This window comes from Trachypithecus francoisi, unplaced genomic scaffold, assembly GCF_009764315.1.
Source record: "Trachypithecus francoisi isolate TF-2019V2 unplaced genomic scaffold, Tfra_2.0 Lachesis_group1, whole genome shotgun sequence".
Classification (NCBI taxonomy): domain Eukaryota; kingdom Metazoa; phylum Chordata; class Mammalia; order Primates; family Cercopithecidae; genus Trachypithecus; species Trachypithecus francoisi.
Window position 1 is genome coordinate 163092689 of NW_022681454.1, and position 24970 is coordinate 163117658.

Here is a 24970-nt window from a genome sequence, read left to right on the forward strand (position 1 = left end):
TGAGGACAAAATAAGAGCATTTTCCAACAAATCTTGGGAAGTTCCTCTCCAAAAAAAATTACCAGATTCTCCAGCATGAAAAAAAATAAATTGAAGGGGGAATAGTAAGATATAAGGAATGATGTTGAGAAAAGAAATTAGTAAATTTCAGCAAGCCTACCAATTCTTTTAAAAATATTTTAAGTAAAAAATCTGTAACCAAAATTCCAGCTGCTATTGACATGGGAGATATGAGCAAAGGAAAAGGCTGGAGGTTCTCATCTACTATCTAACGGAAAGATACAAATACAGATTAATTCCGGATGTAGAAAAACAAATTGAAGTATCTGTGTTAACAATATAAAGGGTAACTATTTACAAATTTAACTATGTTTCTATGACATTGTTTCAAAGAAAAGACATACTATACTGAACTACATTAACTCACAAAGATATCACTTATGAACTTACAACAGATATGTAACAAGTCTAATTAAAATATATTACCATCTAATTAACCTATTTCCTATATAAGTGTGATGCTTCATGGGTTGCTGAGCTGACAGACATAATCATCAGTTGTTCTATAGACAAAATGTCAAAAGGCATTTGTGCACCTCTACAAATCAAACTATCAAGAGTTTTAACTATCTCAAATCCTGTTAAATACCAAAGAGAAAAAAAAGTTTTAATGATTGAAATGATTTTCCAAAAGCTTAATATTTTCTTGGATACATGACTTAATTTAGTTAAATGGCATAACCGGAGACTTTACTATAATTCTACTTCTAAATTGCTTTTGAGCAAATGCATAGTTTACATATATACTTACCCAAATACTTGTTTCCCATTTTTCTTCTAAAATTCTTTGCCACTTAAAAGTATGTAAAACCAAAAGCATATTGGGGGAGAAAAAAAAAACATGCAGCAATCTAAGAACTTATTTCTTTAATATAAATATCTGGGTTGCTATACCCAATTATACTCTTTTAAAGGAAGGATACAGGTATGAACTTACTCCCAATTAAGCAAAGCAACAACAGAATTCCACCCCTGGTATAAGAGATAGCAGAAGAGAAGGTAAATGAGTTAAGATATCCCAATTTTATACTCTGCAAATGACTTCTGAGTATCTTTACTGCCTCTTATTATGCCTAGATTGTTAGATTGTCATTGTTTTTACTTACACTTACCTTATTCCAGACCTTCACTTGGAATACTAATACATTCAAAATCTCAGAAACAAACAAACAAAATTCATACCATATGTCCTTCGGCTCGAGCTTTATTCTGCATAGCTTCCCGTTTTCGCTGCAGGAACTCTTCTACTTGTTTAGCTCTTTCTACAGCTAGCTGCCCTTTTTGCCTAATTTGAACAAATCACAAAGTCAGCCACCTTGAACATAAAATATTCTAAAAAGTTAAAAATTACATTTATCCTAATTTTTTTTATTTCAGAATATGAAGGCTGATGAAACACTTTCTCTGTAATGAAGAAATCACTATATATATATTGACATTTACTACTTAAATCACATTCTTTATTATTTTAAATACAAGTAAAATCTATAATTCTACTGTAAGTCTTCACAAGATGGTTTCTTTTATATTTATTTGATCTATTCTACTTATTTAAACATATACAATTATTTTAGATACACTTAATTATGGAAGAATCTGAGAAGTTTCCAAGTTTATTTCAGAACTCTGTATCCAATATAATAAGAATCTTAGTAGCGAAGTCAAATAAAGCAGTACAGCAGCAATTTAAAAAATTAAAAAGAACAAAAGCTTTACTTAAGTGTGAATTTTCAAAAATACAGTAAAAAGCTATGTTTGAATTCCCTAAATATCACAACTATAAAAAGTAAAATGGATAGATTAGGGAAAAGATTAAAAACAGAGTTATTTGTTTTAACCTTTTCCAATTTTACTTTTGTGTCTTTCTGACAATTATGAAAGAATGTAAACATGCTGATCTTAGACTATAAATAAAAAGTATCAATAACAAACACTGATTAAGCATCTACTAAACATTGTGTTAGTTACTATGCTAAGTATGGAAGATACAAAGATAAATAAAACCCAGCCCCAGTTATCAGAGAACTCATAACATGGCATCAATTGCAGTTAATTTTGGAGGTAAGGAAGAAAGATGAGCAAGTTGTTGGCTGTGTTTCTACTTGTATTTTGACTAGTAAGGCACAGAAACTTCCTATATGGGCTTTCTTTGGGACCATAACTAAATTATGTCCTGAAAATTACATGAAATAAATCTCAGTCTCATACTAAGATTTGAGCATTTCTGATTTTCATATACCAAATAATTGCTTCTTTTACATTCTTTGGCAATGATTACTAACTGAAACAAAAATATTTGAAATATGAAACTAAGCTGTAAAACCTAAAAATCTATTCCATCATATAACTATGAATGACAGTGATCTAAGGTTCATTTATCTCATGTAGTACTTAAAAAAGATTCTTATGAAATTTCCATCATGGGAATTTTCTAGAATTATATAATCTCTATAGCTGGTTTAAAGGCCAGATACTATTGCTCTCAGATATGTTTGGGTAGCTAAATCTTAATCTAGTTTCACATCACTAAATCCAGAAATCCACTTCACCAATGCCATGTTAGCTTGAGTAGGCTGAACACAATGAATGAGAAATTTGTTCATGCCTCTGTAGTGCACCTGTGCTGTCCCCTAGCAGTCCCGTCAGCCACTGGAAAATTCTGAGATTAATAACACTTATCTATTCTGAATGCAATTTATCTCCTGCATATATCAATGTAAGGCTATATCCTGCTTTGCTATAGCCCCATTTATATAATGCTCAGCCTGAGCAAGGCAGATAAACTTTCAAATGTGATGCTCTGATATGAGATTAATAAGGTATATCTGGTCAGAATGCAACTTATTTACTGTATATATCAAAGTAGGACTGTACCCTGTTCTGCCACATCCCCATCTATGTAAGGCTGGGCCTGAGGAGGCAGATAAAACTTCAGGTGTAATGCTCCGACATAAGATTAATAAGATATATCTGGTTGGAATGAAACTTATTTCCTGCATATTATCAAGGCAAGGCTGTATTGTTTTGCTACATCCCATCTATGTAAGGCTAGGCCTGAGGAAGGCAGATAAGCCTTCAGGTATGATGCTCAAACATGTCATCTGAAACTCTATGGTTACAGATAAGGCTCTTTTGGGGGGACCTATACATCACCATCTGCAAGCAAACAAGACAGTTGATCTCTCTGCTGTGCATCCTGACTCTATCAACTTTCTTCTCTAACTTTTACGGAAGTAAACCACGTTTGACTTCCCATCTTAAGACGCTTTCTGTGTCCAGTGACTGCCTGAATTTACAATTGGCATAGGTTAAACAGTGGTTGCACAGAATTATTTACTGAGAACCTGGTCATATCTATAACAGCTTTGATTTTTAGATTTTCACACCATTTATGCATATATAACACTACTTGCTCTATGTGTTCACATGATTTATAAATTTTGCTTCATTGAACAATTGCTTCCTACACTGGCTTAAATAAGCAGGTTTACATTACTGGCTGCTTTCAAACACAAACTTAATAACTGCAGTGATTTTGTTTAACACTAATTATTTTTTCCTCTCATTTATTAAACAAATATCGAGTGTCAAACTATTTGTCACATTATATCTGTCAAAAGATATAAAGATGAATAAAACAGTTCCGGGGAGGCAAGGTTGGTTCAACATATGAAAATCAGCATAATACATATTCATAGATTAAAGGACAAAATTAATCAATTTTATCACTCCTTACACTGTTTAAAAACCTATAAAATCTGTGTTCTTATTTTCCATATGTATTACTGTTTACTACTACATATACAGCAAAAATAGCTCACAACTCATGTGCTTAGTCCTTCCTAAAGTAATACAACTGTACTAAACTATGGGCATAAACTATGTTTGTGCTGGGATCATGAGGATTAAGAGAAAACAGTCAGTTTACTTCTTGATAGTAATTTTCTTCATTAAACACTATTAAGAATTCATGTGAGCATGCTCTGTTTTACAAAAATTAGGCTACTTCTTTTGAGTTCCAGAATTACACCACTTAAAATCAGTAAAACACTGACCTGGATTAAGGATAAGAGGATGATAATATAAATGAAAATATAGTAAGAAATTAGGAATTTTATAGTAAAACACAAAGACATTAAAATGGACTAAAAAGAATAATGTAAGAGGATAAGGGGCATCAAACAATGAGATAACAGAAGTATAGTGTTCTTTTATCAAGAAATAATTATCCTAAGACAAATTTTCCTTTTTTTTTTTTTTAACCCTGACAAGAGAAGGGGAGGAAAAGGGAGCAAGTTCTTTTTTCTTTTCTTATTGTAAATGCATGAATAATCAACAAGATTTGGCTAGGAACTGCATGCCTCACATCCATGGTTCAAATTCTTTACCGATAAAGAAAATTTAAAACTTCTCAAAGATAAAGTTGAAGATAACATAAAAATAAGTAGAACTCTAGGTAACAGATAATCTGAGAAATAAAAACGAGTAATATGGTATTGGGAAGAAGAGATGGGGTTGTATAGGATTACTAAGATGAAAAAATGATGTAGAAGGGTTTATTCATTTAACTTCCTCTTATGGGGCATAACGTCTATGTAATGGAACAAAATTGTTGTTAGTTTTATGCAAATTAAATGAAGCAATACAGACAAGAGGACTTGGGAAAAGTAAAAGCTCCAGAAAAACACAAATGTTAGGTGGCACTCTGTAATTTATTAAAAAGTAGCTTCAGCCATTTGAACCATACATGGCTTGAGTTTCTAATATTGAAAAGCCTAACAGAAGAGGTATGTTATTAAGAAATTGGATATAAGCAAAGTCAGACTGGTCAGAGTTACTGATAAGAAAGGAAGAGGAATAAAAAATAATACCATAAAGAACAAACAGGCAAATATGGGTGATTATGAAGAAAAGAGAATCTGAAAGAATCTTACATCAGATTTCAGTTTGTTGATTCAGTTTGAATCAAGGAAAGGAAAGAATCAAGAATGAAAATGACATACAAATTATAATAACCAGAAATTTTGAGTGTGCAGAGAAAATGTTCTATAGTGCCAGTGACCACTAAACAGTACAAGACAAAAGAATCATTCAGATTGGAAGGGACCTTTGGTATTAACTAGTCCAAGTTTTCACTGAATAAAGTATTCCCATATTCCCATCTAAATACCCCATGAGGCACAGTCATTTAAACCTCTGGTTAATACTTACAGTTTGAAGATATACATTAAATCCCACAGTCATCCAACCTTTGAACAGTCCTCATATCTGACTGAAATGTGTCTTTATATTTCCACCGTGTCTAATTCCTCTTTTACATGACAAGTCAGTCAATTCTTCCAAGTTTGCTCCTTTAACCATGATTTCTTTTATGAGGGCTAATTCCCAGATTCTGTTTTATTATACTTATTAAGTTCTGGGGTACATGTGCAAAACATGCAGGTTTGTTACATAGGTATACACACGCCATGGTGGTTTGCTGCACCCACCAACCCGTCATCTACATTAGGTGTTTCTCCTAATGCTACCCATCCCCTAGGCCCCGACCCCCTGACAGGCCCGTGTGTGATGTTCCCCTCCCTGTGTCCATGTGTTCTCATTGTTCATCTCCCACTTACGAGTGAGAACATGTGGTGGTGTCTAGTTTTCCGTTCTTGTGTTAGTTTGCTGAGAATGATGGTTACCATGTCCCTGAAAAGGATATGGACTCATTCTTTTTGATGGCTCCATAGCATTCCACGGTGTATACGTGCCATTTTTTTTTTTTTTTTTTTAAATCAAGTCTATCTTGATGGCCATTCGGGCTGGTTCTAAGTCTTTGCTATTGTGAACAGTGATGCAATAAACCTATGTGTGCATGTGTCTTTATAGCAGAACGATTTATAATCCTTTTGGGTATATACCCAGTAATGGGATTGCTGGGTCAAATGGTATTTCTAGTTCTAGATCCTTGAGGCATCACCACACTGTCTTCTACAATGGATGAACTAATTTACACTTCCACCAACAGTGCAAAAGCGTTCCTATTTCTCTACATCCTCTCTAGCATCTATTCTTTCCTAACTTTTTAACTGGAATGAGATGGTATCTCATTGTGGTTTTGATTTGCATTTCTTTAATGACAAGTGATGATGAGCTTTTTTTCATATGTTTGTTGACTGCATAAATATCTTCTTTTGAGAAGTGTCTGTTCACACCCTTTGCCCACTTTTTGATGGGGTTGCTTTTTACTTGTAAATTTAAGTTTTTTGTAGATTCTGGATATTAGCCCTTTGTCAGATAAATAGGTTGCAAAAATTTTCTACCATTCTGTATGTTGCCTGTTCACTCTGATGATAGTTTCTTTTGCTGTGTAGAAGCTCTTTCGTTTAATTAGATCCCATATGTCTATCTTGGCTTTTGTTGCCATTGCTTTTGGTGTTTTAGTCATAAAGTCTTTGACCACCCTATGTCCTGAATGGTATTGCCTAGGTTATCTTCTAGGGTTTTTAGGGTTTTAGGTCTTATGTTTAAGTCTTTAATCCATCTTGAGTTAATTTTTGTATAAGGTGTAAGGAGGAATTCCAGTCTCACCTTTCTGCATATGGCTAGCCAGTTTCCCCAACACCATTTATTAAATAGGGAATCCTTTCCCCATTGCTTGTCTTTGTCAGGTTTGTCGAAGAGCAGATGATTGTAGATGTGTGGCATTATTTCTAAGGCCTCTGTTCTGTTCCATTGGTCTATATATCTGTTTTGGTACCAGTACCAGGCTGTTTTGGTCACTGTAGCCTTGTGTATAGTTTGAAGTCAGGTAGTGTGATGCCTCCAGTTTTTTTTTTTTTTTTTTTTTTTTTTTTTGCTTAGGATTGTCTTGGCAATGAGGGCTCTTTTTTGGTTCCACAGGAAATTTAAAGTAGTTTTTTCTAATTCTGTGAAGAAAGTCTAATGGTAGCTTGATGGGGATGGCAATGAATCCATAAATTACCTTAGGCAGTATGGTCATTTTCACGATACTGATTCTTCCTATCCATGAGCATGGAATGTTTTCCCACTTGTTTGTGTTCTCTCTTATTTCCTTGAGCAGTAGTTTGTAGGTCTCCTTGAAGAGGTCCACCACATCCCTTGTAAGTTGTATTCCTAGGTATTTTATTCTCTTTGTAGCAATTGTGAACGGGAGTTCACTCATGATTTTTCTGTTTGTTTGCTATTGGTGTATAGGGATGCTTGTGATTTTTGCACATTGATTTTTTATCCTGAGACTTTGCTGAAGTTGCTTATCAGCTTAATGAGATTTTGGGCTGAGACGATGGGGTTTTCTATATATACAATCATGTTATCTGCAAACAGAGACAATTTGACTCCCTCTTTTCCTATTGGAATACCCTTTATTTCTATCTCTTCCCTGATTGCCCTGGCCAGAACTTCCAATACTATGTTGAATAGGAGTGGTGAGAGAGGGTATCCTTGTCTTGTGCTGGTTTTCAGAGGGAATGCTTCCAGTTTTTGCCCATTCAGTATGATATTGGCTGTGGGTTTGTCATAAATAGCTCTTATTATTTTGAGATATGTTCGTTCCATCAATGCCTAGTTTATTGGTAATTTTTAGCAAGAAGGGCTGTTAAATTTTGTCAAAGACCTATTACCTATTGAGATAATCATATGGTTTTTGTCATTGGTTCTGTTTATGTGACAGATTACGTTTACTGATTTGCGTTATGTTGAACCAGGCTTGCCTCTCAGGGATGAAGCTGACTTGATCCTGGTGCAAAAGCTTTTGGATGTGCTGCTGGATTCGGTTTGCCAGTATTTTATTGAGGATTTTCGCATTGATGTTCATTAGGGACATTAGCCTAAAATTTTCTTTTTTTGTTGTGTCTCTATCAGGTTTTGGTATCGGCATGATGCTGGCTTCATAAAATGAGTTAGGGAGGATTCTCTCTTTCTCTATTGTTTGGAATAGTTTCAGAAGGAATGGTACCAGCTCCTCTTTGTACCTCTGGTGGAATTTGGCTGTGAATCCATCTGGTCATGTACTTCTTTTTCGGTTGGCAGGCTATTAATTTCAGAACTTGTTATTGGTCTATTCAGGGATTCAACTTCTTCCTGGTTTAGCCTTGGGATGGTGTATATGTCCAGGAATTTGTCCATTTCTTCTAGATTTTCTAGTTTATTTGTGTAGAGGTGTTTATAATATTCTCTGATGGTAGTTTGTATTTCTATGGGATCAATGGTGATATCCCCTTTATCATTTTTTATTGCATCTATTTGATTCTTCTCTCTTTTCTTATTGGTCTGGCTAGAGGTCTGTTTTGTTGATCTTTTCAAAAAACCAGCTCCTGGATTCACTGATTTTTTGAAAGGTTTTTCGTGTCTCTATCTCCTCCAGTTCTGCTCTGATCTTAGTTATTTCTTGTCTTCTGCTAGCTTTTGAATTTGTTTGCTTCTCTAGTTCTTCTAATTGTGTAGAGTGTTGATTTTGATTTTGGATCTTTCCCACTTTCTCCTGTGGGCATTTAGTGCTATAAATTTCCCTTTACACACTGCTTTAAATGTGTCCCAGAGATTCTGGTACACTATGTCTTTGTTCTCATTGGTTTCAAAGAGTATCTTTATTTCTGTCTTCATTTCGTTATTTACCCAGTAGTCATTCAGGATCAGGTTGTTCAGTTTCCATGTAGTTGTGCTATTCTGAGTGAGTTTCTTAATCCTGAGTTCTAATTTGATTGCACTGTAGTCTGAGAGACTCTTTGTTATGATTTCCATTCTTTTGTATTTGTGGAGGAGTGTTTTACTTACAATTATGAGGTCAATTTTAGAATAAGTGCTATGTGGTGCTGAGAAGAATGTATATTGTTGATTTGGGGTGCAGAGTTCTGTAGATGTCTATTAGGTCTGCTTGGTCCACAGCTGAGTTCAAGTCCTGGATATCCTTGTTAATTTTCTGTCTCATTGATCTAATATTGATAGTGGGGTGTTAAAGTCTCCCACTATTATTGTGTGGGAGTCTATGTCTCTTTGTAGGTCACTAAGAACTTGCTTTATGAATCTGGGTGCTCCTGTACTGGGTACATATATATTTAGGATAGTTAGCTCTTCTTGTTGCATTGATCCCTTTACCATTATGTAATGCCCTTGTCTCTTTTGATCTTTGTTGGTTTAAAGTCTGTTTTATCAGAGACTAGGATTGCAACCCCTGCTTTTTTTTTTTTTTTTTTGCTTTCCATTTGCTCGGTAAATATTCCTACATCCCTTTATTTTGAGCCTATGTGTATCTTTGCATGTGAGATGGGAATACAGCACACTCATGGGTCTTGACTCTATCCAATTTGCCAGTCTGTGTCTTTTAACTGGGGTATTTAGCCCATTTACATTTAAGGTTAATACCGTTATGTGTAAATTCGATCCTGCCATTATGATGCTAGCTGGTTATTTTGCCCATTAGTTGATGCAGTTTCTTCATAGTGTTGATGGTCTTTACACTTTGACATGCTTTTGCCGTGGATGGTACTGGCTGTTCCTTTCCATGTTTAGTGCTTCCTTCACAAGCTCTTGTAAGGCAGGCCTGGTGGTGACAAGATCTCTCAGCATTTTCTAAGAATTTTTTTATTTCTCCTTTGCTTATGAAGTTTAGTTTGGCTGGACATGAAATTCTGGGTTGAAAATTCTTTTCTTTAAGAATGTTGAATGAATATTGGCCCCCACTCTCTTCTGGCTTGTAGGGTTTCTGCAGATAGATCCACTGTTAGTCTGATGGGCTTCCCTTTATCGGTAACCTGACGTTCTCTCTGGCTGCTTTTAACATTTTTTCCTTCATTTCAACTTTGGTGCATCTGACGATTATGTGTCTTGGGGTTGCTCTTCTCAAGAGTATCTTTCTGGTGTTCTCTATATTTCCCGAATTTGAATGTTGGCCTGTCTTGCTAGGTTGGGGAAGTTCTCCTGGAGCATATAATGGACAGTGTTTTCCAAGTTGGTTTCATTCTCCCCGTCACTTTCAGATACACCAATTAAATGTAGATTTGATCTTTTCACATAGTCCCATGTTTCTCGGAGGCTTTGTTCATATCTTTTCACTCTTTTTTCTCTAATCTTGTCTTCTCGCTTTATTTCATTGAGTTGATCTTCAATCTCTGATATCCTTTCTTCTGCTTAATTCGGCGACAGATACTTGTATATGCTTCACGAAGTTCTCGTGCTGCTTTTCAGCTTCATCAGGTCATTTATGTTCTTCTCTAAACTGGTCATTCTAGTTAGCAATTTGTCTAACCTTTCTTCAAGGTTCTTAGCTTCCTTGCATTGGGTTAGAACGTGCTCCTTTAGCTTGAAGGAGTTTGTTATTACCCACCTTCTGAAGCCTACTTCTGTCAATTCATCAAACTCATTCTCTGTCCAGTTTTGTTCCCTTGCTGGCAGGCAGTTGTGATCCTTTGGAGGAGAAGAGGCGTTCCGTTTTTTGGAATTTTCAGTCTTTTTGTGCTGGTTTTTCCCCATCTTTGTGGATTTATCCACCTTTAGTCTCTGAAGTCGGTGACCTTCGGATGGGGTCTCTGAGTGGATGTCCTTTTTGATGCTATTCCTTTCTGTTAGTTTTCCTCCTAATAGGGCCCTCTGCTGCAGGTCTGCTGGAATTTGCTGGAGGTCCACTCCAGACCTTGTTCACCTGGGTATCACCTGCAGAGGCTGAAGAACAGCAAAGTTTGCTACCTGTTCCTTCCTCTGGAAGCTTTGTCCCAGAAGGGCAACTGCCACATGCCAGCCAGAACTCTCCTGTATGAGGTGTTTCCCAGTCAGGATACACAGGGGTCAGGGACCCACAGAGGAGGCCAACTGTCCCTTATCAGAGCTTGAACGCTGTGCTGGGAGATCTGCTGCTTTCTTTGGAGCTGCCAGGCAGGGATGTTTAAGTCTGCTGAAGCTGTGCCCACAACAGCCCCTTCCCCCAGGAGCTCTGTCCCAGGAAGGTGGGGGTTTTATCTGTAAGTCCCTGGCTCGGGCTACTGCCTTTTTTTCAAAGATGCCCTGCCCAGAGAGTAGGGAATCTAGAGAGGTAGTCTGGCCACAGTAGCCTCGGTGAGCTGCAGTGGGCTCCTCCCAGTTCGAACTTCCCAGTGGCTTTGTTTACACTGTGAGGGTAAAACCGCCTACTCAAGCCTCAGCAAAGGCGGAAGCCCCTCCCCGCACCAAGCTCCAGCATCCCAGGTTGAGCTCAGACTGCTGTGCTGGCAGCCAGAATTTCAAGCCAGTGGATCTGAGCTTGCTGGGCTCCGTGGGGGTGGAACCCGCCGCGCCAGACCACTTGGTCCCCTGGCTTCAGTCCCCTTTCTAGGGGAGTGAACAGTTCTGTGTCACTGGTGTTCCCAGTGCCACTGAGGTACGAAAAAAAACTCCTGTGGCTACCTCGGTGTCTGCCCAAATGGCAGCCCAGTTTCATGCTGGAAACCCAGGGCCCCAGTGGCATAGGCACCGGAGGGAATCTCCTGGCCTGCAAGTTGTGAAGACTGTGGGAAAAGCACAGTATCTGGGCCGGAGTTCATGGTATAGTCCCTAATCGCTTCCCTTGGCTAGGAAAGGGAGTTCTCTGACCCCCTGCACTTCCCGGATGAGGTGACACCCCACCCTGCTTCAGCTTGCCACCCTTGGGCTGCGCCCACTGCCCAACCAGTCCCAATGAGATGAACAGCACACCCCAGTTAGAAATGCAGGAATCACCCACCTTCTGTGTCAATCTTGCTAGGAACTACAGACGGGAGCTGTTATATTCAGCCATCTTGCCAGCCGCCCATTTTTTTTTTTGAGACAGAGTTTTGCTCTTGTTGCCCAGGCTGGAGTGCAATGGCGCGATGTCGGCTCACTGCAACCTCTGCCTCCTGGGTTCAAGCGATTCTCCTGCCTCAGTCTCCCAGGTAGCTGGGATTACAGATGTGCCACCACACCTGGTTAGTTTTTGTATTTCTAAGAGAGAGGGGGTTTCACCATGTTGGTCAGCTTGGTCTCAAACTCCTGACCTCAAGTGATCTACCTGCCTTGGCCTCCCAGAGTGCTAGGATTACAGACCTGAGCCACCATGCCCGGCCTGGTTCTATGTCTTTGGAGAACCCTGACTAAAGGAGATGACAGGCCTGAGCCACTACGCTGGTCTTTTTTTGTTTGTTTAAGAGAGAGTCTCACTCCGTCACCCAGGCTGGAGTGCAGTGGCGTGATCTCAGCTCAATGCCACCTTCGCCTCCCAGGTTCAAGTGATGCTCCTGCCTCAGCCTCCCGAGTTGCTCTGTAAGATTCTATTTCACAGAAATAATAAAAAATGAAGAATAAAACGTGGCAGAAAAATGTTCAAAAAGGTGAAGGATTACAAACAACTTGTTATACTAGGGGATTTGTTAGATAAATCATAGCACATTCAGGCACTGGAATTTTATGCAGATATTAAAAAAACTGAAAACAATTTTTAACATGGGAAATATGTATGGTAAGAACACTAAATTTAAAAAGATACAAATTTGTATGTGTGATTTGATTTCCATGAACTCGGGAAAAAGAAAAGGAAAAAAGTATGCAAAAAAATTAACCAAAGTCTTCACCAGTGACTGTCTCTGTAGGGATTTGGAATTATTTTCTTTCCTGTTTCCTAACACCCTCTTCCTTTACGTTCCAATTTTTCTAAAACTAACCTACATCACTTAGCAAGCAGAAAAACAAGAAAAAGAAAAGCCTCGTGTGATTTTTCTTCAGGTTTTCTTTACTGAGCAAAAAGGAGAGAAAAAGGAGGTATGAACAGTTGACTGAGAACACTGTATGAAAGGACAATAATAAGGTAGTTAGCTGCTGGTATTTTAAAAACAGAAATACATGAAAATTCTTGAATTCAGCAAAAGAAAGAGTATTAAAAAAGAATTTGAGAATGAGAGGAAGGAAAAAAAGATTAAATGTCTTTCAGTAAAGCAAACACTGACAATAGCTAAAATTTGGAGTAGTGTAAGTTGTTGCTCCACGTCAGTGGAAAGATTACAGTGTGTATGTAAATCTAACACAATGAGTATTATTAAGAAAGAGATCACAAGAAAATTATACACATAGTAATTAAATCATTTCCTTGTAAGTGATTGCCAGCTATGAAAGAAAAGGGCATTTTTATTCTTATAGCAAAATATAAGAAAATACAGCTGGCACAACATCTGAAAATCAATTAATGGATTAATTAATCAATGGATGACATTCATCCATCACATTAATAAGCTAAAGAAGAAAAATCACATGATCATATCTATACATGCAAAAAAAAAATAAAAATAAAAATAAAAGCATTTGACAAAATCCAGCACCCATTTCTGACTTCAAAAAAATCTCAGAAAACTTAAAGAGGAACTTCCACAGTTTCATAAAGAACATCTACAGAAAACCTACAGATAACATATTTAATGGTAACTTGAAGCTTTCTGGCTAACATCAGGAATAAGACAAAGATATCCTTTCTCAACACCACTCTTCAACATCATATTGGAAGTTCTAGCTAATGTAATACGGAAAGAAAACACAAGGTATACAGACTGGGAAGGAAGAAATATAACTGTCTTTGTTTGCAGATAACGTGATTGTCTATGTAGAAAATTCAAAAGAAACACCAAAAATAACCCTCCCAGAAAAAGTGATTATAGCAAAGTTGCAGGATGGAAGGTTAATAAACAAAAGTCAATTGTTTTCCTATATATAATCAATGAGCAAGTAGAATTTGAAATTAAAAACACATTATCACTTTCATTAGCACTCCCCAACATGTAATATATAGGTCACAAATCGAAAAAAATTTGCACGGATATGAAGAAAACTACAAAATTCTGATAAAATATATCAAAGAACTAAATAAATGGAGATATTTCAGGTCTAATAGGAAGTACTGGAAGACTGAATATTGTCAAGATGTCAGTTCTTCCCAAGTTGATCTACAGATTCAACACAATCCCAATTCAAAATCCCAGGATGCTAGCCTGTAGATATGGACAAACTGATTCTAAAGCTTACGTGGAAAGACGAAAGAACCAGAATAGCCAACTCAGACTTGAAGAACAAAGCTGGAGGACTGAAACTACCTGATTTCAAGACTTAATCAGTAAAACAGAATAGAGAGCACAGAAGTAGACCCACATAAAAATCTTTTGTCAACCAATCATTGACAAAGAAGCAAAGGCAATTTAAAGGAGTATATATAGTCTTTTCAAGAGATGTGGAACAACGGGGCATCCACGTGCAAAATAATGAATCTAGACACAGACCTTATATCCTTCACAAAAATTAACTCAAATGGATCACAGATCTAAAGATAACATTAAACTATAAAACTCCTAGAAGATAACATAGGAGAAAACCCAAATGAACTTGGGTATGGTGATAACTTTTCAGTTGTAACACCAGAGACACAATCCATGAAAGAAACAACTGATATGCCGGACTTCATTACAATAAAAACATTCCACTTTGCAAAACAGAATATTAAGGGAATGAGAAGATGAACCACAAAGAAAAAGAAAATATCTGCCAAAGACATACCTGATGAAGGACTATTATACATAATATACAAAGAACTTTAAAAACTCAACAATATAAAAATGAATTTAAAAATGAGCAAAAGGCCTGAACAGACAACTCATCAAGAAAGATATACAGATGGCATGAAGCATATGAAAAAATGCTGAATATGTCAATAGGGAATTTTAATTAAAATGAGATATCACTACACACTGATTAAAATGGCCAAAATCCAAAACATTGACAACACTAAATGCTGGAGAGGATGTGGAGCAACAGGAATTCTTAATCACTGCTGGTAGGAATGCATAATGGTATAGCCACTTTAGAAGACAGTTTGGTGACTTCTTACAAAATCAAACATACTCTTAAGACATGATCCAGCAATTATCCTCTTGGCATCTGTTTAAATACATAAAAACGCATGTCCACATAAAAACCTACACACAAATGTTTGTAGAAGCTTTATTCATAATTGCCATAACTTAAAAGCAACAAAGATATCCTTCAGTAGAATAATGGATAAAGTGTAGTACATCTATTCTGGCTGGGTGTGGTGGCTCATGCTTGTAATCCCAGTACTTTAGGAGGCCAATGCAGGAGGACTGCTTGAACCCAGGAGTTCAAGACCAGCCTGGGCAACACAGTGAGACTCCATTCTACAAAAAAATTAAAAAATCAGCCACGCATGGTGGCAAGCAACTGTAGTCCCTGCTGTTCGGGAGGCTGGAGGGCCACTTGAGTCCCGGAGGTTAAGGCTGCAAGTGAGCCGTGATCATGCCATTGCACTCCAGCCTGGGTGATAAGACAAGCACCTGTCTCAAAAAAAAAAAAAAAAAAAAACACCAAAAAAAAAAAAAAGTATGGTATATCGATACAATGGTGTTAAGAAGAAATAAGGTATGAAACTACGAAGATATATGGAGGTACCTTAAATGCATATTAGGAAGTGAGAAAAGTCAATGTGAAAGGCTACATACTATATGATTCCAAGTATATGATATTCCAGAAAAGGTAAAACTATGAAGGCAGTAAAGCAATCAGTGGTTGCCAAGAGTTGGGAGGGACGTTGGAGGCAGGTAGAGCTCAGGGGATTTTGAAAGCAGTGACATTATTTTGTACTACAGTGGTGGATATCTATAATTATACATTTGTCAAAAGCCATGGAATGTACATACCACGAGTAAACTCTAATGTAAACTACAGACTTCTGGTGATAATGGATCAATGTTTGATTGTAACAAACATTATCACTCAGATGAGGATGTTGATATGGAGGTTGTGCATGTGTGAGGAAGGGGTACATGGGAACTCTGTACTTTCCACTCCATTTTGCTGTGAACCAAAATCGCTCTAAAAATAAAGTTTACTAATTAAAAAATATATATACTAGAAAGATCAATAATTCTGGAGAATAAAAGCCTCCCCAAAAATTTGTCTCACTATTCATAAAAAATATGCGTATGTGTAAGTCTGCAACCTTCCTTTCTCAAAAAATATAAGCTACATGTATCAGGTTTCTGTATATAATTTATAACATATATATAAATGTTAATTTATATTTACCTCAATTATTTATCTCTGCTCAAGCATACATTAATCAGTTATCATTATTAAATTAATTCAATGGAAGAAAAGAAATAATATGATGAACAGGATCACAAGGAGTTATAAATCAGAGCTGAATGTGAAGAGAAAGCATGCTAAGACAACAAAGAGAAAACTAGGCTTTGAAGTGATGAAGAAAAGGGCGAAAAATGCACTGGGGTTCTGCATAAAGTGTGACTCAATTTAGATTTATATCCTGATTTATTTAAAGCAAATGGATGATGAAACGTTATAATTATGTTGGCAGAATGTTATCACATGTTCCTTTAAATAGTATATTCAGTCTAAACAGACAAATAAGACACAAAAATCAGGCTGAACTGGAGAGCTACATGCTTTCCACAGTGTAATCAAGGGCCAAATTTGCACCTGAGAAAATTATTGCACCCAAGAGGCAAAAAACATCATATATGAACAATGGAGAAAACATCCACAAAGTGTAGGTACTAAGCTATGTATGACAAATGACAAATTACACACAAGGATGAATTCACGGATCATCACAGTCCAACCTGTTTGCATTGGCTTGTTTAGACACCGCCTTCAATCTTTTCAAAGTTTTTCTAATATCATCAGCATCAGGGAAATGGTGATGACCTGCAGCCCCATAAGGAAATCCTGGACGAACTCCAGGCAGAATTCCGCTGTAGATAAATATGCACAGTGACTTTCATTACTATCTCAGAAGCAAAGCATAAGCAACTTCTGCAGAACATAGCCATACCTTTCTGGAAGACCTCGACCATATATTTCTCTTTTCCATTTAGCTTCATTATCTTCTGCTCTCTGTTGCTGCATTTGGTCAAAAATGGCATGGTAATGTTCATACTGTCCTCGAGAAGAAAAAGATGATGGAGCTATAGTCCCTCCACTGCCAAGAAAAGGAGCCTAGGGATTAAACAAAGAGCTCTCACATGTTTATCTTATAAGGCCTAACAGGCCTGTATTAGTCTCAAAAGAAAAAGTAAATTTCAGTGCTTGACTTTTAAAAAGTAATTACTTAATATGAACATACTAACAAACATAAAGCCTAAAGCAAAATGTTTTCCTATTATAACTATTAAAAGCCAAAAAGCAGTAAACTTTGTAAGTGATAATAAAGCATAACGTGACAAACAAAAACAGCAATATGACACTAATTTCATGTAAATATGGAAAAATCTGGTCTTAAAAGGTTTTGAAACAAGCTTCCAATATACGTTTTATGTAATTCTGTTTTGTTAAGTTTATGTATAGCTTATAAGTAAAGGATAGCATGCTTTTATATAACACTCAAAATTATATTTAACAAAAACGTTTGCATATGGCTTTTAATATACCCCAAATCCTTAAATTCGCCAAGCACATATGAAGGTATAATTATTAAAACATGTTCTGTATGTATATAAAAGAGGCAAAAAGTCATATCTATCTTTAGTTTCCAAGTAAGTTGGAAAAAATAGCACAAAATTAGAAAAACTTTCAATTCTGTGGTAAACAAGTGACAACAGAGAGATTCCAAAGTAGTTTAAGTACTGAGCAAATTCACAAAATAGTAAAAAAAAAATCAACAGTAAAATCCTTATTTAGAAAAAAGGCCTTGGGGAGAGATATTGTTTAATCTGGTCTTGATAGCAATGTAAGGAGAGTAAGTATGAGCCAATGCATTAAAGTAAAAATAAGCAATGTATGTATATACTTAGGTATGGAAGGTGGAGGAGGAAGGAAGTATGATGACAAACAGAAGGAAGGCAAATAAGGAGTATTAAGCTTGGCTATAAAAGCTTGCTATAGCTAAATGCTATCTGCCCTGGGTGCTTGTGTTCAAAAAAAAAAAAAACAACAATAGAAAGGATTTATAAAGTTTCTAGCAGCAGTAGTATACCAAAAGAGTTTTAAAGGTCAGTAAGTCAATATTACGCATGGTAAGCAGAAATAAGAAAGTGAGGCACAGGAATTAATTAGAAGGATGTTGCCGCCCTGACACCAAGCCAAGAAGCCTAGAAGTAAAGACAGGCAATCAATGAAAAAGTAAATGTTGAAGGAAGTCTGGATTCTCTGCAGGAATGACAAAGGATAAAGGCAAAGACTTAAAGACTCAACCACAGAGACATAAGAACTCAACCACATGGAAAACTCATAGTAAAAAACAGATGCTAGAAAGATAAAAGTAAATAAAAACTGTGTAATGCTATAGAAGTCATGGTGAAAGAATTTCATTAAGAAATCAATAACCTCAAATGCAAAGGTCAACTTATTTCAACTTTTCTTATCTGAGAATAAGACCACCAGATATGACTAAGGCTGAGTGGAAGCCTTTAAAAAACTGTTTTCTGAGCATGTGAAGTGATAAGAACAGAAGCCACAATACTGAGAGTAAAAAACGGAAAACTTCCAGGTGATAACATCTTAAGGAAAATGTCTGGTTAAAAAAAGAAACAAAGGCCAGGCACAGTGGCACATGCCTGTAATCCCAGCACTTTGGGAGGCTGAGGTAGGTGGATGGCTTGAGCTCGGGAGTTCGAGACTAGCCTGCTCAACTTGGCGAAACCGCATCCCTGCAAATACAAAAAATTAGCCGGGCACAGTGGCATGTGTCTGTAGTCCCAGTTACTCGGGAGGCTGAGATGGGGAGATGGGGAGATGGGAAGTTCGCCTGAGCCCAGGAGGTCAAAGCTACAGTGAGTTGTGATCCCACCACTGCACTATAGCCTCGCAACAGAGTGAGATCTTGTCTCAATAAGAAAGAAAAGAAAGGAAAGAAAGGAAAGAAAGGAAGGAAGAAAAGAAGAAAGGAAGAAAGAAAGAAAAGAAAGAAAGATGTCAGAATCTAATAAAAGAAACTTCAGTGTAACCCAATGAGATAAAATTTGTCTTAATATCCTGTAAGCTGCACACTATTTTATAAGTATTTAAAAAAAAAAACCAATACAAGATAAACATAGATAACTGATTAAAGATGTTCAAATAACGAGTGATGAAAATTACTAGAATAGGAAACTCCATCAAGGTGGTCCTTACATACATCCTCAAAATGTACACCTGAAGTCCAGAATCAGAATTCTGTTATAAGGTGGTCATATTTCCTATGAAACCGGTTACTCTTCGAGTTTAGTCCAATGCTAATATCATCTTAACTTGGCTGAGTGTTCTGTTTCTCTTTAGCAAAAACAAAAGTATGTAAACATCTCAGAAGATGCTCATACTCAAAATAATGTTGAAAATACTGTATTAGAATACTGATGAAATATGTTTGTTTGAGACGTAATTTATGTGCAATAAAAATTCACCAATTATAAGCACAAGTTGAATTCTGACAAATGTTAGACACTCACATAACCACTACGACAATCAAAAGCATATTCATTACCCCAGAAAGTTCCCCTGTGTTCCTTTGCAGTAAATGCTCCCACTGTCAGCAACCACTGATCTGCTTTCTGTCACTGCAGGTTGGATTTACCTTTCCTATCATGTCATGTAAATGAAATAAAAAATATGTACTCTTTTATCTGGTTTCTTTCACTCACAGGTTTTTAAGATTGATCCATGGTTTTGCACGTATAAACAGGCTATTCTTTTTACTGCCGAATGGTATTCCAATATATTTTCAAATGAGATACACCTCTTCCATATTATAATCACCATATAATCATAAATGTGGAATATATAATTTTTCTAAAACACATTCATAAAAGACACATTAAAAATGGATAAAGCAAAGAAGGTCCAGATTTTGCAGATACTAAATGATCAAAAACATTTACATTGGATATTTATACAATGAATAATAATGCCTCTTATGTAATAATAGTATTAATTTTGAAATACTTCCTTTAGTTTTAGTTTTATCTTTCTTTTGGGGATTTCCTTAATTTGATTCATATTACATTGAGCCTCCAGGTCCTTATCAACTACACAGAAATCAAACAGCCTAACAGTTAAAATATTTCAAACTCAATGAGGAATAAATACAGACACTGACATAGAATTTCCTTTAAATCATGGAAAATAAATTGTTTTATTAGTCTTCAATGAAAGCATTACAGAAGTTTATAAATTGATGCAGAAATCTATTCAGCACACGGTATCTAACTTGAAAATTGTCTCAGTTACTAAACATTAATAAAACTGATTAAACTATATTAGACATCATAGGAAAAAGCACTTTATTACACAAAAGGGAGAAGAAAAAATCATCAAAACTTCAATGCTAATCATGGACTTGATTAAAAAAAGCTTGACAAGATCTGAAGGTGTACAAGTTGGTAAGCTTTCTCTTTCCAATCAGATAAGATATGAGGTTAGTTATTTTAGAATGGACCAGATTCTGAGTCATTCCTGATCATTCAGGAGGTAATAAGTTCTATTTAAAGGTAAGATAAAATTATACTACTAAAAACACTGTATAATCTATATTAATACAAATTTGGAAAAAGTTACTCTTAATGAATTATTAATACGATATGAAGAACTTCTGCATCTTAAGAGACTGAAAAACAAATCTATAAATGCAGGGCAGAATGTATATGTCTAGATAAAACAAACTTTTATTCAAATTATAACTTCTGGGGAAAAAAACAAGAATTGTAATCGATCCAATTTTACAAGTATCTATCTATTGTACATTTAAATATCAAGATTAATGGGTATAGGTGAGTGAAACTTATAGTTTGCAGATGTATTGACTTAGGCCGGGCACAGTGACTCACGCCTGTAATCCCAGCACTTTGGGAGGCCGAGGCAGGCAGATTACCTGAGGTCAGGAGTGCAAGACCAGCCTGACCAACATGGAGAAACCCCGTCTCTCCTAAAAATACAAAATTAGCTGGGCATGGTGATGCATGCCTGTAATCCCAGCTACTCCGGAGGCTGAGGCAGGAGAATTGCTTGAACCTGGGAGGCAGAGGTTGCAGAGAGCCAAGATCATGCCATTGCACTCCAGGCTGGGCAACAAGAGTGAAACTCCATTTCAAAAAAAATAAATAAATAAAAAATTTAAAAAATGTACTGACTTACAGTTTATTCAGTGGTACAAATTAGCTCATTCATCTTCTATGCTGTATAACAAATTATCACAAATTTAGCAGCTTAAAAGAGTATCTATTTATAATCTCAGTTCCCCCGGCTCAGGAGTCTGGGTGCATTTAGCTAGGTCCCCTCCTCAGGATCTCGTCAGGCAGAAATCAAGGTGTCAGCCAGGGCTACAATTCTCAACTGAGACTCAGGATCTCTTCCAAGTTAACTGGTTCTTGGCAGAATTAATTTCCTTGTGACTATATGACTTGGACCACAATTTTCTTGCTAGTTGCCCATCAGAGACCACTACTTGCAGAGGTCATCTCTACCGTTTTGTTTTGCCACATGAATGTTTACTATCTTCCAGGTGAGCAGAATTGTATCTTTCTAATTTCTTTTCCCCTTCCAGTCAGCTGTGAAGGAGTCTTATATGTTAATGTAACCCTGGGAGGGACCATCCCATCACCACTCACCATATAACATAATCTAATCAAGTGCGCTGCTATACCACAGTATTTACAGGTACCACTTACACTCAAGGGAATGGAATGATACAAGGTGTGTATACTAGGGGTCGACAATCTTGAAGACCATCTTAGAATTCTATCTACTACAAAGAGACATGTGTATAGGATGCTACATGAGCAAAAGAGGAAGTATAAGATTCAGAATGGCAGAACAAAGAAAGGAAAGGGAAATTACTATAGAAGCCCTTGCCAGACAGGTTCCAGGCACTGTTCTCAGAAAAAGAGTTTTTTTTTTTTCCCATCAAGAAACCAAAGCTCAGAAAAGTTCAGTAATGTGCCCAAAGTTAAATAGTGTGGATCTACTCAGAAGGAATGTTTGGATTAACTCATCTAGGTAACTGGTTATTTAGGTAAACGGATGGAGGTGGGGGGTGAGGGTGAGGAGGGATGGAGGAGTGCTATTAAGTAAAGGGAAACACAAGTGCAAAGACAAAGAGATTCGGCAGACTACATACAGTGATGAAACTACAAATATGGTCTTCATTTCAACATGAATACAGCATAGGGTGTGTGGTAGGGAATGCATGGGGATGAAGTTGGAGAGACAACAGGGATCAGATTAAGAAGCATCTTCTGATAATTTAATCTTTAAGCCTACATGAAATTACAGAACGATTTTAGGTTGCAGTGTCACGAATTGTGTATAATTTTTAATAATTCCTCTGACAGGAATAATGTTATCATAGTCTTTACAAAAAACTTTTAAAGCAATTTTGAGTATAGTCACATAATAGTTAGCAATACAAGTTACATATCAGACACATGCAGGAAAGCTAAGTATTCATAATAAATGCTGAAGAATTCTAGGTAAAAATTAATTGTACAATAAAGAAAAAAAGAAAATCCAAGATACATGCATTTTAAAGAACAAGGTGAAACTGGAGGGAAAACCGCTAGTATAACCATATTGGTATAAAATGCCTACCTTTACTTCACCACCTCCACCAGCACTTAGCACATTTCTCCATCCTTGCTCCCTGGCCCTATTTATTCTTTCCAACTTTGGGGAAAAGAAATAAACAAAACACTATTTCAAGTATTTAATATAAAATACACGTAATACATTTAGCAATAAACTGAGAATCAGTGTATTCCTTAAGGAAAAAGTATATTTAATAGATTATTCTCTTACCCTTTCCTTTTCTTGCCTTTTCATTTGTTCAGCCTTCATTAAACTAATAATCTGCAACAATTTTAAAGACAAGCTTCTTACAACTCTTGAACCTATTATCACTTACAACTTGCCAAAGGTAGAAAAGCAAGAGCAAAAAATTACCTGATCCTTTTGTTTCTTTTCTTTTTCAATAAATTCCAGCCTTCTCTTTCTTGCTGCTTCCTTAAATAAAAAAAAAGAACATTTTTATCAATGATAATTCCTATTTTTTCTAGTTTCATCAGGAAAGTTAGTACACCAATGGCAGAGGTATGTTCAATGAGGTTTTTCTTTCTTTCTTTTTTTTTTTTTTTAAAAAAGAAGTTACAGGTATTTGTTTGAAAGAAATAAGGAAGGTTTGGAGGCTTTAGAGTAAGATTTTGTTTCTTTTTTAAAATTATGTTTGTAAAGCTTTAAAATAACCAGACAGATGTCTTTATACCTCAGACATTTTCCTCCTTTCTTCTCCAGTATTCACTCTCTTCTCTGGAGTTTGATGGGCCTGGACAAAAAGTAAAACTACAAATTAAAGATTTTGAGGCACTTATTCGAAAAAAATCCCAAATTTACAGAAATTTAAAATAAGAAAAAGGTAAAGTCAATACTTTCATAACTCTCTTCCAAATTACATTATCTTTAAAAATAAAAAACATTGTAGTCTTTGATATGCTGTTAAACAAAGAAAAACATTAGATTCAAAGAAACTGTGGAAAAGGGTCCTTCCCCAATCATCAACTGAACAGTTTTGTGCTCAGGTATGGATGTTTAAGTTTTCTCATATTATCACAGAATATCATTTCAAAAGCCCCAATGATGGAGGTAATTTTTTTAAAAAAAATAGTGACTATATATTCAGTATATAAAATTCAAACAAGATTAAAAATTTATGGTCTATTTTGCTCTCCACCTTCAGAGGTAACAGTAACTACTATTAATACTTTCATTAGTGTTCTTTAGAGATTATTTTATGTACTTAGAGATATATATATACAGTTCAACTATATACATACAATAATTTTAGCTATAATTTTTATATACATGTAATATTAATGTGTTATTACATGGAAAAATGACTTTAATTTTTTAAATTTCAATAGCTTTAGGGGTAAAAGTGGTTTTTGGTTACATGGATGAAATGCATAATGGTATATATTAGATATTTACATTTCTTCTTTTATATACTGTTTACCTAGCTTTGGGGTTGTTAATGGAATCATACAGTATATACTCTTTCATATCTTGCTTTTGCTCAACACTGTTTTCAAGGTTCATTCATGTTATTATTTATATCTACATTTGTTTTCTTCACAGATATATAACATTCTATTAATTTTGATTCCTTTCACAATTATCTTATACTTTACTCATTAGGTCTATTCTAAAGTATTTGGGGGCAGGGCTGGTGTGGTAGCTCACACCTGTAATCCTAGCACTTTGGGAGGCCAAGACAGGAGGACTGCTCGAGCCTAGGAGTTTGAGACTAGCCTGGATAACATAGTGAGTCCCCATCTCTACAAAAAATTTTTAAAAATTAGCCAGGCATGTGGCCCGCACCTGTTGTCCCAGCTACTCAGGAGGCTGAGGTGGAAGGATCTCTTGAGCCCAGGAGGTAGAGGCTACCGTGAGCCATGAACACATCACTATACTCCAGCCTGACAGAGTGAGATCCTGTCTCAAAAAAAAAAAAAACAAAAAAAAACAAAACAAAAAATAAAAAAGTATCTGGGGGGTTTGTGGGTATTTCTTTCCATTTATTTTCTAATCATTTAATTTTTATATGTTGCCCTTCCATCAGGCCACTTTATTTAATTTATTAATAGTTTAATGCTGCTTCACCAAGAGTTTCTAGGTAGATAATCATATCAAATGTAAATATGACATGTCTATGTTTTCTCTCCTCTTCTAATTATATTTCTTTCTTTTTAATTGCTGTATCTAGAACCTCTGGCATAATTAAAAGACGGCAATGACAGCAAATCCCTCTGTCTTGTTCCTGACTTTAATAATAATGATTCCAATGTTTCATCATTATGTATAAAGCCTGCCATAGGTTTCAGATATACATACAGTATTAAGAACTTACCTTCTGTTTCTTGAATCAAACTTTTAAAAACAAAAGTTAGTG

General features: G+C 36.0%; 1 protein-coding gene across 14 annotated transcripts in view; it reads right to left on the minus strand.

Annotated features, from left to right (window-relative positions):
- The window catches only part of NEK1 (NIMA related kinase 1), a 204086-nt gene that overhangs the window by 124277 nt on the left and 54839 nt on the right, over positions 1–24970 (minus strand). For 8 of the 14 annotated variants that reach the window (XM_033215660.1, XM_033215672.1, XM_033215659.1 and 5 more), the window contains 7 exons: positions 23288–23347; positions 22969–23028; positions 22825–22875; positions 22618–22692; positions 16895–17058; positions 16683–16814; positions 1243–1345 (listed from right to left, as the gene is read on the minus strand). In XM_033215660.1, the coding sequence (XP_033071551.1) occupies positions 1243–1345; positions 16683–16814; positions 16895–17058; positions 22618–22692; positions 22825–22875; positions 22969–23028; positions 23288–23347 (645 nt within the window). The remainder of the gene's footprint in view (positions 1–1242; positions 1346–16682; positions 16815–16894; positions 17059–22617; positions 22693–22824; positions 22876–22968; positions 23029–23287; positions 23348–24970) is intronic. The other 6 variants (XM_033215668.1, XM_033215669.1, XM_033215664.1 and 3 more) reach the window with 3 other exon arrangements.